The sequence below is a fragment of the Centruroides vittatus genome, unplaced genomic scaffold, assembly GCF_030686945.1.
Source record: "Centruroides vittatus isolate TY-2023 unplaced genomic scaffold, ASM3068694v2 scaffold_386, whole genome shotgun sequence".
In the NCBI taxonomy this organism is placed as follows: domain Eukaryota; kingdom Metazoa; phylum Arthropoda; class Arachnida; order Scorpiones; family Buthidae; genus Centruroides; species Centruroides vittatus.
This window is the reverse complement of record NW_027122706.1, coordinates 3,118,718-3,134,127: the sequence shown is the minus strand read 5'-3', so window position 1 is coordinate 3,134,127 and position 15,410 is coordinate 3,118,718. Positions and strand designations below refer to the sequence as shown.

The following is a 15,410-nucleotide window of genomic DNA, read 5'->3' as shown; positions in this document are numbered from 1 at the left end:
CTACAAATCTAGCCAGTAAATATTAACAAGTTCTGAGTTAATTTGAAATTTGTTTTTTTTTATTATACTCTGTGTGCATTTATTGTACAGTTTCTATGGGATAAGAGCATATGTGGTCCATGAAGAGTTTATCTTTCTCTCCATGATTATACAGTGTGATTCTTGTGATGTAGCATAGTGCTACAAATAAGCAAATATTTATGGCCATTTAAAATAATTGTAAGCACCAAGTTTATATGGCATTGCATTCTTAGCCATTCTATGAGTCAGCCATTTTTTAATTTGAACGTTTGAATAAAATAAATATTTTGTAATCTGAACTTAAAATTTTGTGCACTTCAGGATGGGAAAACAATACTAATATTCAATGTTGGAAATAAATGACAACTTCTAGAAGTTTAAGATACTTTCCTTGTTGGTACTATAATTCTGAATGGATAACCTGCAGCAGCATGCAGTGTATACCCCACAGAAAACTGCAAGCACAAAAATAAAACCTTTGTATAAATATGACCCACCTTATCACATATCCCATATCTTCCAGGTAATCATTGAAAGGAAGATGATTACTGGTGTGCAGTTTAGAAATTGCCATCTCAAGTATTAAAATATTGCTTTTTTATTACATTTCTATTAACAAATCTTTGTAGATATATATATAAACCAGTGATTCTCAACCTTTTTTTTTGTCATGGTACACTTTTAATAATTTAAAAATTTGGTGGCACACCGTTACTTCTGTAAGTACCGCAGGATGCCATAACAGTAATTTTTAAACATGGTTGGTTATTTAAGTCACATTTTCTAAATGCTTTGGTAACTACTGGCAGTTACCGGTAACACCAGTTAGAATTTCCAAAAGTACCCTAGGAAGGTAGAACTGATTGAACTACTTGTCTGATGTTGCTTATGTACGGGTATTCGCCAGTAGCGTGCCGTCATTGGAAGTGGTGGAAGCACTGCTTCCACCTTCCAATGAACTTTCCTTGTAGTTTCTAAAATATAAATTTTCATATTTTAACGTACTTTGAATTAATTAAAATTAATATTTTATTATAACTGCATTATGTATCTTATTACAAATTTCTATACTACATGTGAAAAAAATGATAAGATTGCTATTGTATATTCGAATATCAGTGGTGGAATGGAAGCGCTTACGAGACAGCTTCCACAACAAGAATAACTGAATGGTGTAAAGCAGCCAGAGGGCATTGGCGCATGCACTTTACAGAGCACCAACCTCAGACGGTTTAGCTGGTGGAACACTTGTAACACTTCCAACGATTCTATCCCTTAGCCACTGGTAGCGAGCTATCTGACTAAGTGAATTGTTTAAGATTTAAAAAGTAAAGAGTATTCAATGTTATTTTTATGTATGTTTTTTTGTAAAGTTATATTTGATTATAATTTTCTTTTAATTATACTGTAATTATATTGACAGATTTTCAGACATAAAATTATTAACATCTAAAAGTGATAAAAATTCTAAAGATTTTAATATTATGAAAAACAATTTTTCCAAGCGTGTTTTAATTCTATAAATTAAGTAAATTTTATGGGAAATTTTTTGATTTATCTAAATTACGTAGCGAATTGCAATATTTATATTCGTGTCCGGACTATATTGACAAGTAACTCTTAGACATAAAACATATAATAATTAATGTCGTTCCAAACAAAGACGTACTAACAGAATTATATGATTTAATATCATTAATTTTTATGGTACCATCTACCCAGTGGTGATATTCGAAATATTTAACAAGGGGTTCACTAGCAGAAAATTTTTCCCTGACAATCACCGACAAACGAAATGGAAGTTTTGAATAGAAATAAATACAATACCTTTTCTTGCAACCGTATATCTAACAATCAATGGCGTACTTGGAACGTAACGTAACAAGCTATGGGTGAAGGGCAGGTAACGATAATATTTTAGGGCTGTTGACCTTTTTTTTTTTTTATTTAGGCAGGGGTAATCTTTACCGCAAAATGGCGCTTTTCGAAATACACACGTGTCATCATCTCTCGAGATACATTAAACTTTTTCTTTCGCTGTCCATAGCGCGACACGTGTTCGACAGCCATCTCGTATTACTGTCGAACACGTGTCGCGCTATGGACAGCGAAAGAAAAAGCGCGACACGTGTTCGACAACCATCTTGTATTACCTGCACCACATAGGTGCCTAATCTAACATATTCCTATCAACTATTGGAATAGTTTGTGAAATAAACTTTCGTAGCCGACCATAGATTATAGTGATACACCCTCCACTTTATTATAAAGCAATTAATATTATTATTGTTTCTATAACCATAATAACCGATAACTAATATATAATGGAATACATGTAAGAACTCAACCAGTGCGTTCTGAGAAAACGCGCTGAAACAAGAAATGGTTTCATATGAAACACTAACTGCAAACACATTTACAAGATTAACAACGAAGGGAAAATACCAATAAAACTCCATGATAGAATACAACGTCAGCAGAAAGATATAACACAACTAGGAGGAATAATCACAGAATACTATGATAGCACACAACGATAAAGACGGGAAACTCCTATCCTCACCAAAGTAAGTATCGAAAACGTGTGACAGAATAGCACGATGAGAAAGGATAGAATACAACGAAACGGAGGACAGGAAAACAGCGATAAAACACAACGGGGAGGAAGAAGAAATACACACTAATACCATAGAACAACACAATAAGACATTAAGACCTTTTAATACCGAAGTGAGTATTGTGCACAAAGTGTTAGGGGAGTTCATAGGAGCTTAGACAAGGAAAAGACAAACTGTCACTACTCAAAAACCTAACAAACATTCTAACATGAGTGAACTTTCGAACTCATCAACATTATCCGGATACAAATAAATTATAAATTAGATCAGTGATTCTCAAAGTGGGGGTCGTAAAAAATATTTGGGGGGTCGCTGAAAAAATGATGCCAGATCAATTTTTTTCCAAATATTTTATAAATTGACTATGGATTCATGTTTAGAAATAATAGATATCAAAAATATATAAAATAATTTTTACTTAAATAAATTGCACATATAAATAATAAAAACAGTATAAATATTTAAATACGAGCCTAAATATAATATTCATAAATTTGTGCACTATTGGGGAATCCCCGAGTGCCACTCTCTGCCTAAACTATGATAGAACAGTGTTGTCATTTGGAACGGTGTTCGCTAGCAGCGTTGCGTCTGTAGGCAAGTCTAGTGAGAAAAACAGTAGAGCGTCGTTATCCGGAAACCGATCAACCGAAAGCGTTTCAGTCGGCAAATTCAAATTTCTGCTAGTGCTGTGGCGTGCAATATTTGGCTATGTCTTGGGATACTCCGATATTATTTTAGTTGATATGCGTTTTTAGCAGGCAACACTGGGAGGGTCCTTAAGGACGGGCCAACATTTGAACGAGACTTTTTCCGATCGTGAGTGGTAAGTTTTGCTTGTTTTTCTGAGGTCTGTATTGTGCTGAATTGGAACGTTTCAAGACTAGATTATCTTCCAAAATATAATTTTTATTTTGTTGTTATATTTTTCAAAATATTTATTTTGTTTGTGAAAAATAAAGAAATAATTTTAAAAAAAATTTTGTTAATCTTAACATTGACAAAAATTCAACGCAAAGCGACACGCAATGGAGAGGAATTTCAACATGGGATAGATTAATTAAACAAAAGAAATTAACTCCTCCTGAATTTAAATTGACCCACTACCTCCGGGATGTTTTTCTACACATACTCATTCTTCGGGGTCCTTTGAAATTTTTAAATGCAAAAGGGGGGTCACAGACCAAAAAGTTTGAGAAACACTGAATTAGATAACAATGTTGGGATAATAATATAGCGGCTACATTCGCATGTATGTATTTAAATCCTTGCAAAGCAAGATGCGAAGCAAGGTCGTGAATAAAGTTGGAGTACCAACCTCCTGACGAACTGTCAGGAAGGATGGACTGCTCCATTTAAGGTTATAAAAAAAAAAAAGCCATCTTGTATTATCTCGCGCGCGTGGCATTCTGGGATCTCTCTCATGACTGGATCTACTTTCATTAACTCTCTTGAATCGATCGCGATTAAACCTTGATTGAAACGGTCGAGAGAAATCGCACCAAGACATACTTCCTGACCTTGCTCACAATCTAGATTGAAATGCTCGGTACGAACGGGGTATAAGGCTCTAGTTTAGTAGTATTACAGAGTATAATATGCATATTTTAATATATTTTAAAAAAAAAAACAAACCCACTGAGAAATGTTCCGTGTGTTTAACAAGGTTCGGGAAACTGAAAATTTTAACAACGGGTTCGCCCGAACCCGTTCGGAAAACTTTAACAACGGGTTCAGGCGAACCTGTGCAAACCCACCGAATATCACCACTGCATCTACCAGTGCGTCTGTTGAGTGCAGTTTTTCGACCACGAAGCGAATTCATACATTGACCAGGAGCACTCGGTCAGAGGAAAAATTGTCATCGCTAGCGTTGCTTTCGAAAGAAAAAGTGCTTTTAAATATGTTGATGGAGTCGACGACCAGCGACTTTTATGATAAAGTAATTAATGACTTTGCGGAAAAAATCGCCAAATAGAATTAGTTTATAAAAAATTAAAAAAACAAGTTTTTCTATCATTGTTTGTATCATATCAATTTGTATTATGTATGTATTATTTGTATTTTAGAACTAAAATACATAAATTATTTATTTTTGTCATTTCCAGTATCTGTTTAAAACTTTTATGGAAATGTGATGTATCGGACAGGTCTAACCTGTCACAAAAGACGTGAAAAAACGGTTAATTTAGAGAAAAATTTATTAGTGTAAAAAAACATAGGTAAAAGTTGTTTGTAGTTGGACACCCATTGTTTATATCAAACTGTGAGGCAGAAACCATGAATCGCAGAAGGAAGTCATCCTATGATTGGTGAAAGATCGAATTCACCTTCGATTTTGAATTTTCTCCCGCTCCAGGTAAGAGTCTTCTTACGTTTAGTAACCAGGGACCAAGCACTTGGAAAGCGTGATTGAGGGAGAATGACCAATCAAAATGGACGAAAGACAGAACGGAGATTGATATAATCTCCGACAATCGAGGATGCCTGGCACTCTGTTAACGTTTCGAATAACCAAAACGCCGTGTGTCAAAACGCGCAAAAAAAAAAATACAGTTTCTCGTCTATTGTGCCAATCTGTAACCCGTGTCCCCGACGCCAGCAGTCTCCCCGTGCCTTACAGACTTGTCAACGCCACTTCGATCGACCATCGAAGAACCACATTGACGCCCAGGATGTCCAAACGACTGATTGTCCCTTAATTAAAGCAAACTATTTTGTACATAGGATATGTTTATTTTATGTTTCTTTTTTGTTGGTTTTTGTCAGGTACATCTCTTCCGCCACCACGCACGTACAAATAGACCCTAGGCCATCACTGATGCGCAATTAACTGATTGCCCCTGGAAGTCGGCTTCCTACAGAAACACAGCTTCCCTATCATCAAATGTCACGGCACGCCACTGGTATTCGCAGTGGCGGCACATTTCAAAAATCTCAGGGCACACTAAAGTGCTGTGGCACAGTGGTTGAGAATCACTGATACAAACAATCAAGTTTAAATATTACATAATAATCATATTAATTTCCGTATTATTTGGATTATAGTTTGTGGTTGTTATGATAAGTTTGATTTTGAGGCATATTAATAGCCAATTGAAAATTTAACATAGTTATCCAAACAAGAAGCATATTAATAATTAACATAAATTAATTATTTTTAAAGGTAGGCAGTTAGACTATGATTTTATTGTTATGATTAGACTAACATTAACTAATAATTTTTGGATTGAATTTAATAATTATTAAATTTAATTCAAAATAATAATTAACAAAACTGAAACTAAACATGACATTATCTTTCTTGCTTTATTTTTTTAAACTCTATATAGTAATAATCCATTTTACATTAATTAAACTAACATTTGTAAAAAATTTAAAATATTAAATAACTTTCAATCCAAGCAAGTGTTAACAAAGACAATAACTTCATACACAAAGACAATAACTTCATACAGTGGTGTACACACACAAGTGTGTGCTTGTAATTATTGGGCTTCAAAACATTTTGAAAAAAATGTAGACCAATAAATTCTCACTGTTGTTCGTCTGTCTTTCCTTAATCTTAAGAACAGAATTAGGTAGATGAAATCTAAGACCAGATATGAAAACCTGAGGGGCAGGAGGCCCTGATTGACTATATATGAACTTCTGGTTTGCACTAGAAGTCACATTATTTCAATTCAAATGTTTTTCCTTGAAAGCAGTTAATAGATGATTAGCACAACTCTATTGTTAAAGAAAAAGTATGATGTACAGGGACAAGATACTACTAATTTGAGGTGGAGAGCATATGTTTTTAAATGAAATTATATAACAAGTGAACTTCTTAGCAAATACTGGAGGAAATATAACTCATCAAACAAAACCTTTGAAACTCCAGTGATACATACTTACAAATCAGCAAACGTTTTCAACCCCATCCGGGTTTTTCTTGGGCTACGGTTATAAGGAATTTGAATATGTGTGAAATGGAACAAGAAACCCAAAACGAATGTGATTCAAAATTTAAAATAGCAAAGTTAAGATTGAAAATGGAACATTATGCTTGTGCTGAGATGACGGTTCTCAGCATGAGCATAATGTTCCATTTTCATCGAGGACCCGGACAACCACCTAAACTCATACATCTTACCCCTGGGACCAGAACATCATCTCATTCTGCCAACAAGAGTGATAGGATCAATAATCTATATCCTCACATTGTCTCCCACCTGAACTCTCATTCATTTCAAGCATTGGCTTCAACTAATTGTAAGAATTTTTCCTTAAAAGTAAATGCAATTATATTGTACATTTGTATATGTCTCTGTCTGCCACCACTATTCCCTTACGTCTCCATCCTTTTGTGTCATTATGACAGAAGCGTGAGAGCAACAAGTAGCATACTTTGGAAACTATCATAGGGGTGTTTTACCAACAAAGGTGTTGGGTAATGGCTCACAATTATGTTAAATTATATTTGAATGTTTCTTTAATTAATATAAAAGAAATTTCTACACTAAATTTAAATAAATCACATAAATCAAAATCAATAGACAATAACAGAATACTGTTTTGATTTTTTTTAACCAAGAATCCAACAAAATATTGTACTTACGTGAACAGTTTCATTCACATTCCATTGGACATTGTCAGACTGTAGAATTGGAAATAGAGCCACATTATTTTAATATTTAAATTTAACATGTTGCTGTCCACTGATTGGTGGAGATGTTAATTAAATGAAATTTGCAATGACATTATCTTTAGTTTTTGTCTTGTTAGAAAAATGAAAGAAAGCAATGCTGTTGTATATAATCAAAACAGAACCTTGCATAGTATGGATACGGATATTGTTTTAAATGTATATGTTACAGTCAAAACCCGTTTTTAGTTAGAATGCGTTTTAACTAGCTGAAACTAGTTTATACTGGATGTCTTTGTTAAAACCCGTTTTGTCTAGTTAAAACTAGTTTTAACTCATATTCATTTTTGACTAGCAGTAAATTCTAGTTATAAGAAAGACATCCAGTATAAACTAGTTTCAACTAGTTAAAACGCGTTCTAACTAAAAACTGGTTTTGGCTGCAACATATAGAGTGACTTGGGGGAAGATGCCTACTTTTTGATATTTTCAAATGGTGACGTCAGACATTGTCATGTGTTTGTATGATGAATCGTTGTGCCATTATTGAGTGCGGAAAGCTGTAGTTGGCTACCATTACCTCATTTTCTACATCTGAGAAGAATAAGAGCAAGATAAGAACGAAGTTTTCGTTGTGAAATGTTTCTAGAATCATTTTAAAACTAAAAGTTAAAATAGAATTTATTAAAAATTGCAAAAAACAATTTATGTGTGATGTAGTTAAGGTTCTAAAGTTTCCATTGTGAACTACCGCCGATCCTGATCGGACACGCTAGAATACGTGACTCCACTAGGCATCTTACCCCGACAAATGGGAAAGATGCCACATTTTTCTTGGGGTAACATGCCTATTTTTTGTTAATTGAATTCCAATATGCCTATTTTTAATAAATTTTTGTTTTCTCGTTTTATTGCAGGATATGCATGGAAATTATATAAGGACTTCTCAAAAAGGTTTTTGGACTGTAAAGGGTTTTCAGCTAGCTATAGAGCACGTTAGAACGAGCGGAAACTTAACAATACTTATACTGTGCTGTTATACTTACTATGAAGTACTTTGTACTACATATGCAATAAATTAAATTTCGTTAAGATATTCGAAAATTAATTTTATGCAATTATATTTGTTATCTTACCCTAATGGCATTTGGCATCTCACTCGGATACTTGGGGTGAGGTGCCTAAAATGCCAGACAGTAAAAAAGTCGTCATTGCAAACACAATATACAATATTTTTCATATACTCCAAAGTTTTATTTGAAAAACATGCTCAAGAATATGATATTTTCGTTAGAGGCCTCCAAAACCCAAATTATCGTTATAATTGACTTCATAAGCAAAATGTTAGGCAACTTCCCCAAATCACTATACATAACTTTATTTATTTCCCCCAAACATATTTATGTAGCTAAAATTAGTTTTAACTAATGTTAAAAGTTAAAACTAGTTTTATCTAAAATCAAAACATATACAGCAGTAAATTAACTAGACAAAACCCATTTTGTCTAGTTAAAACTAGAATTTACTGCTAGTCAAAAATGAATTTGAGTTAAAACTAGTTTTAACTAGACAAAACGGGTTTTAACAAAGACATCCAGTATAAACTAGTTTCAACTAGTTAAAACGTGTTCTAACTAAAAATGGGTTTTGACTGTAACATATATAATTATTTGTAGTCATTAAAATTCACTTTGTATCAATGTAAAGAGTAACGAGTTTCTAACTTATTAGGATGATGATTATTGTTTCATGTCTTAACATCAAAGTTCTCTGAAATGACATCGTGTAGATAAGAAATAATTACCAAAACATTATCAGCTTTTAAGATAAAAATTCAAATAGGAGTTTTTAATAATATCAGTTATAGCATAGATTGAATGTAAAAAAATTATAGTAGAGAACTAAAGGTAAGATTGTGTTTATCTGTTTAGGTAGTTTTAAGAAAATCATGATAGCATAAGAATATACTGTATCTGTAGTTCACAAAGGATTTTCACACTTTCTAAGTGTTCTTAGTGACTTTAGACAAAGGGAAAAACTGTTTGATGAGTTTATAACAGCTGTTTAAAATTAGCATATATTAAAAAACTGATGTTCAACAAAAAAGTGAAATGAAAGAAATTGGCAATATTTAGAGAATTTTTGTGAATTATTTATTTCAAGAACATACAGTTAAAATTTGTTGATGTTGATTAAACTTTTTTCTTACCTCAAAAATATCTTACTTCTATTCTGCTTGATATTTTGAACTTGAATTTTCATGAAATAGAACAACAGCTGAAATTTTATTATACTATTTTGTGTCTATAATGAGTTTTTCATAGAGAACAATGGAATATTGCATTTAAAAATCCAAGACACTAAAGTTTATTAAAAATATGAATATAGAGTATTCAAATGGTGTTATTTTTTCTCTCTTATATAATTTAATGAGGTCATAGCCTTAAATAAAAAGTTAAACCTCATTGCATTTTAGATAAGTTCTGTCAAAAGTTCAAAAAAGAGTCTAAAAAAGACAAATGAAGATGTTATTTGGATAGTCTGTGTTTGTATTTTTAATAAAAACAATAGAATGTTTTTTGGTTATATCTTAAAATTAAAAAAATTGCTGAACATTTGCTATGATTTGTTTTTCTCCTACATCATCATTAAATCATTTCAGTTAATGCTGAAAGGGAAATAAGAACTAAAGTACTTTTAGTAACAAATGAATATCATTTTATAATGTAAATAAGTGTTATACATTTCCTGAATAACATGATGTTTTTGCTCATTTCTCTAATTTAAAGTTACTAATGTGTCCTAGCTTGTTTTATTTTAAAGGGAAAAAAAATGTTAATATTTATGTAGTAGAACTATTATTTATATTAATTTATTTTGAATTTTTTAATTTTCAATTATTTTATAATTACTTTATGTAAACAAATACATTAATATTTTTATTTATTTTCAGGAGTGCCAAATATTTAAAAAATCAATATTCACAAAATAGTGAAAAAGTTTCCTTAAGAAAATCTGCATCTACTTGTTGTAATGGTATAAATGGAGAAGAAGTTATAAAAAATCGAAGTGTCAGTTGGCATGGAACATCTACATTCAATATTAATGATACAGCAATTGCTTTTCCCCATTTGTTTGTTGATCTCACAAGTGCTATAAAAGAAGAATGTGCCTCATCTGATAATGTTCCTTTCTTAAATGATAAAAAGGTTAACTTTTTAGAAAAAACTTTTGTGAAATGTATTAGGAAAAAAACACCAAAATGGAAATGCCCCCAGTGTAATTTCATCAATTTAGAAGCTTGTTCTGAATGTGTGATTTGTACTTCAAGGCGTTTACTGAATAAAACTGAGACAAATACTGTTAGAACAGTTGATACTAACATATCTACTAAGGATAATAATAAAACAACAAATTTATCATTTTCAAGTCCATTAAATTGGTTATGCTCATTCTGCCAATCTGAAAATCTTGATTCTGTGGAAGAATGTGTTATTTGTGGACGTTGTAAAACTAAAATAATTAAAGATAATGTTAATAATAATGTTACTTCATCAGAACAGCAAATAGGTACTTTGGGAACTGCAGTGAATTTCCATACCTATCAATTACAAAATTCTGGCCAAACAATTTCAGATACATGTGCTAATTTACAAGCTTTAGCTCGAAAAGGCAAAGCATGTGTAACTGAAAAACTTTTCAGACCTTTAATTAGTCATTTTATATCACCCAAACATTTACCAAAGTTAAACTCAAAATGGACATGTGATAAATGTCAGTTTTTAAATATTCCATCCACAAATCAATGTATAATTTGTGAATCTTCCAGAAACTGTCATAACAGCAGCAATAGTGCCTTGCATGATCCAAGAGGTATTATTGGCATTTCAAATAAAAGAAATGATTTGTCACAGTGCTACTCTCCAAAACAGCAAAAATCTAATATTAAAAGGACTAAAGGTAATCAAAGACAGAATTCTGCAGATTCAGGATTAAAAGATCTGTATACTGTAAATAATACTGAAGATGCATTAAGTTCTCATTCTGCTGAAGATGTTATGTTAATGGACGTTGATAATGATCTTCCATGGGCTTGTAAACGATGCACTTATGAAAATATTTCTGATGCTGTTAGATGTGAAATTTGTGAAACTCCTCGTAGATTGAACATTCCAACAACATTACCACGAAATGCATATAGTTTAGGTTTTTTAACTGATCTAAAAACTTCCTCATTAAATAATGTCACTCATCCTGAAAATGAAAGTCCATCCTTAGCACGTCGTAGTAAATCTTTTTCAGAAGTTCCAGTAGGAACTATCTGTAATTCAGTACAACCAAAAATGGAAAACTCAGAAAATGAGCAAGCAGTGGATAATTTATTTTCACAAATGGATAATGCTGTAGTTGTTATAGCTAAAGATTCATGTAATGAAGATTTTTGGACATGTAATCAATGTTCTTTTTCAAATAATCCATCATGGTCTGATTCTTGTTTCTTATGTGATACTCCTGTTCTTCTTGATAATTCCACTGATATTCATGTGGATATACCTAGTGAAAGAGTTCATTATACAAATAGACAAAAAGACAAAGATCAACCAGAAAATAGATTAAGTAAACTTTTAGGTGTGCCATTGATTGATAAGTGGACTTGTGTGAAATGTACTTTAATAAACTCTGCATCTGATAGTTTCTGTATAGCATGTGGAGGATCAAAGCTCAATAGTACTACTAACAACCAGTATCGCACACTTAAGCCAAGTGAAAGTTGGGAATGTTCACGGTGTACACTGAGAAATCCTATATCTGAATCAAAATGTTCTGCATGTGGTACTGAGGAATATAATCCTAGACCCTCAGTTTCAGATACAACAACTTGGAGTACAAGAACATTAAGAGGTAGAAAAGAAAGTTGCAGTGAAGCTGATAAATGGGAATGTTCATCATGCACTTACCATAACAAAGGAACTAGAGTTGTTTGTGAAATATGCCAAACATCCAGAAGCCTGCTTTCTCTCCGGCCAGATAAAGCATGTACCAGTGGTGTTCCTTGCCAAGGTGAAAGTGAATTAACAGAGGAATTAAGAGTTGTAGAAGAAAATGATGCCCGTGAAAGATGGAAACACATAACTGTATTTTGTGAACAGGTATCAATTTAATTAAATAAATTAATTAGCTAAAAGTATTGATACATCTGTCAAATATATATTGAAATGCTTATTAATTTTTATCACAATTATCATCAGCATAAATAGTTATTTGTCATATCATTTCATTGATATTTTCTATTCAATTGTGATTAATTGAATTTTAAAAATATTTTATTCTTCTACATATTTCTCATAGATATATCAAGAAAGATTATTCAAGCAAGATTCATACTATACATTAGTATAGAAACAGATTTCAATTCTCATGTTGACTCAGGATATTTTCTTCATAATTTTGAAGTTTAGACTATTCATGAAAATTGTAACCATATGCAAATAAAGTGGATGACTTGTACCTACCACCAGAGGGCTAGAAGCAGTTAAAATGGGATAAGTACAGTCAGTGCCGGATTAAGCCTCTAGCGGGCCCTAGACAAAATTTAAATTGGGGCCCCATTTAAATAAGTTGCTTCTAAACAAATCTTATATAATGTGACATTAGCGTAGCTAGCATGGGTGACACCCGGTGCGGATATCGTGGTGTCACCCCAAGTCACACCGTAGTGTCACCCTTTTTAACTCTTTTATAAAACACTATTGAATTGTAATATCTTTGCACTCGACTTGAACGCTGTATCGTATATGCGATGTCGCGACATATAGGTGTAGATTTAGAAAATAAATCATAACCATCCATACATCGGTACTACCACGAGACGCAGCCCTAGGAATATATCTAGATGGCGCGAGATCCCGAGGCGTTACTTCTGACCCACGGGAGGCTGTTGACCTTTTTTTTTTTTTAAGGCAATGGCTAGTCGAGAGGAGCTTAGTAAGAAAAGAATTGTTAAGTACAGCATTTTCTGTCCTATCGAATTTCTTAAATTTAACTCATTTTCAAACGGAGAAATCTTCTGCACCGAAGCCGGGCCCCTCCGACTTACGGGCCCTAGACATTTGCCTACTTTGCCTATTTGATAATCCGGCCCTGAGTACAGTATGTATGAGAAGAATTTTTTGTGGTTTTAATAGAAAGGTGTCAGATCCTCCAATAAAAGGCTGACACTAGATCGGTTTTAACTTTGTGAATTTTTCACATATGTTTATTTGTTTTTAAAGAAGCTTATTCTTCTAACCATTATTGCTGTTACTTCTGTGGTTGGATTAAAGGATTAATGATGGACTCAAAAATATTTTATTATTTTTTGTGAATAGTCTAAACTTCAAAATTATGAAGAAACAGATTTTATTTCTAAAAGCTCCTTATTCAAAAAATAAAAAAAGATATTTACTATTTTAATTATATTTAACTATTCCAGAATATCTGTTTCGCATAATACTTTTAAAAGAATGTTTATCTCTCATATTCAAAAAAGAATGATAATTTTTCTAAAAAACAAATCATTATATATTATTAGCTTAAAAATTGTATTAATGATTGAATATATCTAAAAACATATTAAATAACTTTTTATTTGTGAATCATTTTTTTTATAATAAAATTAGAAATGTAACTTAATAAATTGATTTTTTTCATAATTTAAAATTTAATTATTTTAATTAGCTATTGTTAAAATATCAATAAAAATATTATAATAATATAGTCTGTTGCTTTAATAAAAAATATGAAAATGAGAAGTTATGAATCATTTTCCAGTTGAGTATGATAATTGTGAATTGCTGTGTAAAAAGCTAAACTGAATGCCACACATTTTAAAATTATTTTCCAATTTGAACTAAAAATTAACAAGTGTCTAACAATGTCAGTAAAATTCATTGCTGATCATCATGGTAAAGTTACAATTTGCAAGACTAGCAAAATTGTTTTTTAAGGAAAAAGAAATTTTAAAAATCTCTATTAAGTAAATTTATGTTTCAAAGTAATGTTTTACATAAACAATATTTATTTACAACAAATAAAACAATGTAAAACAATGAGTAAAACACATTGTGTAACTGTTTTATACAAACATTTAAACACATCTTGCTATGGCACAAAACATTGGATCATTTAGGGTACAAAAACATCCATAAACTTTCAAGCTTGTTTGTAGAAATAAATTGAACAAAAGCCATTTAAACAAGCTAAGATTATGTGACACTGCTTTAAGATCAAAGCCAATGCCACAAATCCTTTGATATTAGCTGAACAACCATTGGAACTATCAAATCAATGGCATGGACAGATTTACAAGTCAGCTTTGTAAGCTGTAGCTTAGGGCTTCAAATTCCAAAGGGCCTCAAAAAATTACTACGAAAATGAAAATTGAGGTCAAATTTTGTAATAAAAAAAATTTTTTTACAAACCAACAAAATATGCTTTACTTTTTATTTTGTACAGTATTTAATTATGTTAACCAAAATTATTTATATTACATTTTTATTGATTTCGTCCTTTGAATATAAAATTCATTTGATTTTTATAGATAGCTTTAAGTAGCTTTTGTTTCCAATCAAAAAATCAGAATATGAAATTTTTAGTGTTTTCTCTTTAAATTGTACCTTATGAATTCAAACTGGAAAAATAATAGAACTTTTAATTTTTATTAATGATTTCATAAATCATCATCAGATGGATCAATATTTAAATATCAAAGAAAATTAAAAATATGAAGGTTTACAATATAGAATAACACACAACATAATTATATTACCATATACCATATTTACTCACTCATAAGACGATCTCGCATATAGGACGAGGTGTGATTTTAAAGATCAAAATAAAGAAAATTAGATTTATTAATACAATATAATTTTATTTCGTTTAATCACAAATAAAATGTCAAATGCACACATTGTCCCGCAAAAATTACTGGCATTTCAAACTTTATGGAAAAATCTTGTAAAATCGACAACATAATTTGTTCATGTAGAGTTGAACAATCGGAAACCCTTTTTACCAATTCTTAACAGTCAAATTGAATTCCCTCTCAGTCAATTACACTTATGAGTTTCTCCGAAATTCTGATTTCCAAATAATCATCTGTT

At 31.5% G+C, this 15,410-nt stretch overlaps 1 protein-coding gene across 2 annotated transcripts in view; it reads left to right on the top strand.

Moving 5' to 3' along the window:
• LOC136988711 (calpain-15-like) overlaps positions 1 to 15,410 on the top strand; it is a 124,529-nt gene that overhangs the window by 42,227 nt on the left and 66,892 nt on the right. For both annotated transcript variants that reach the window (XM_067286656.1, XM_067286655.1), the window contains exon 2: positions 10,220 to 12,416. In XM_067286656.1, coding sequence (XP_067142757.1) covers positions 10,220 to 12,416 — 2,197 coding nt within the window. The remainder of the gene's footprint in view (positions 1 to 10,219; positions 12,417 to 15,410) is intronic.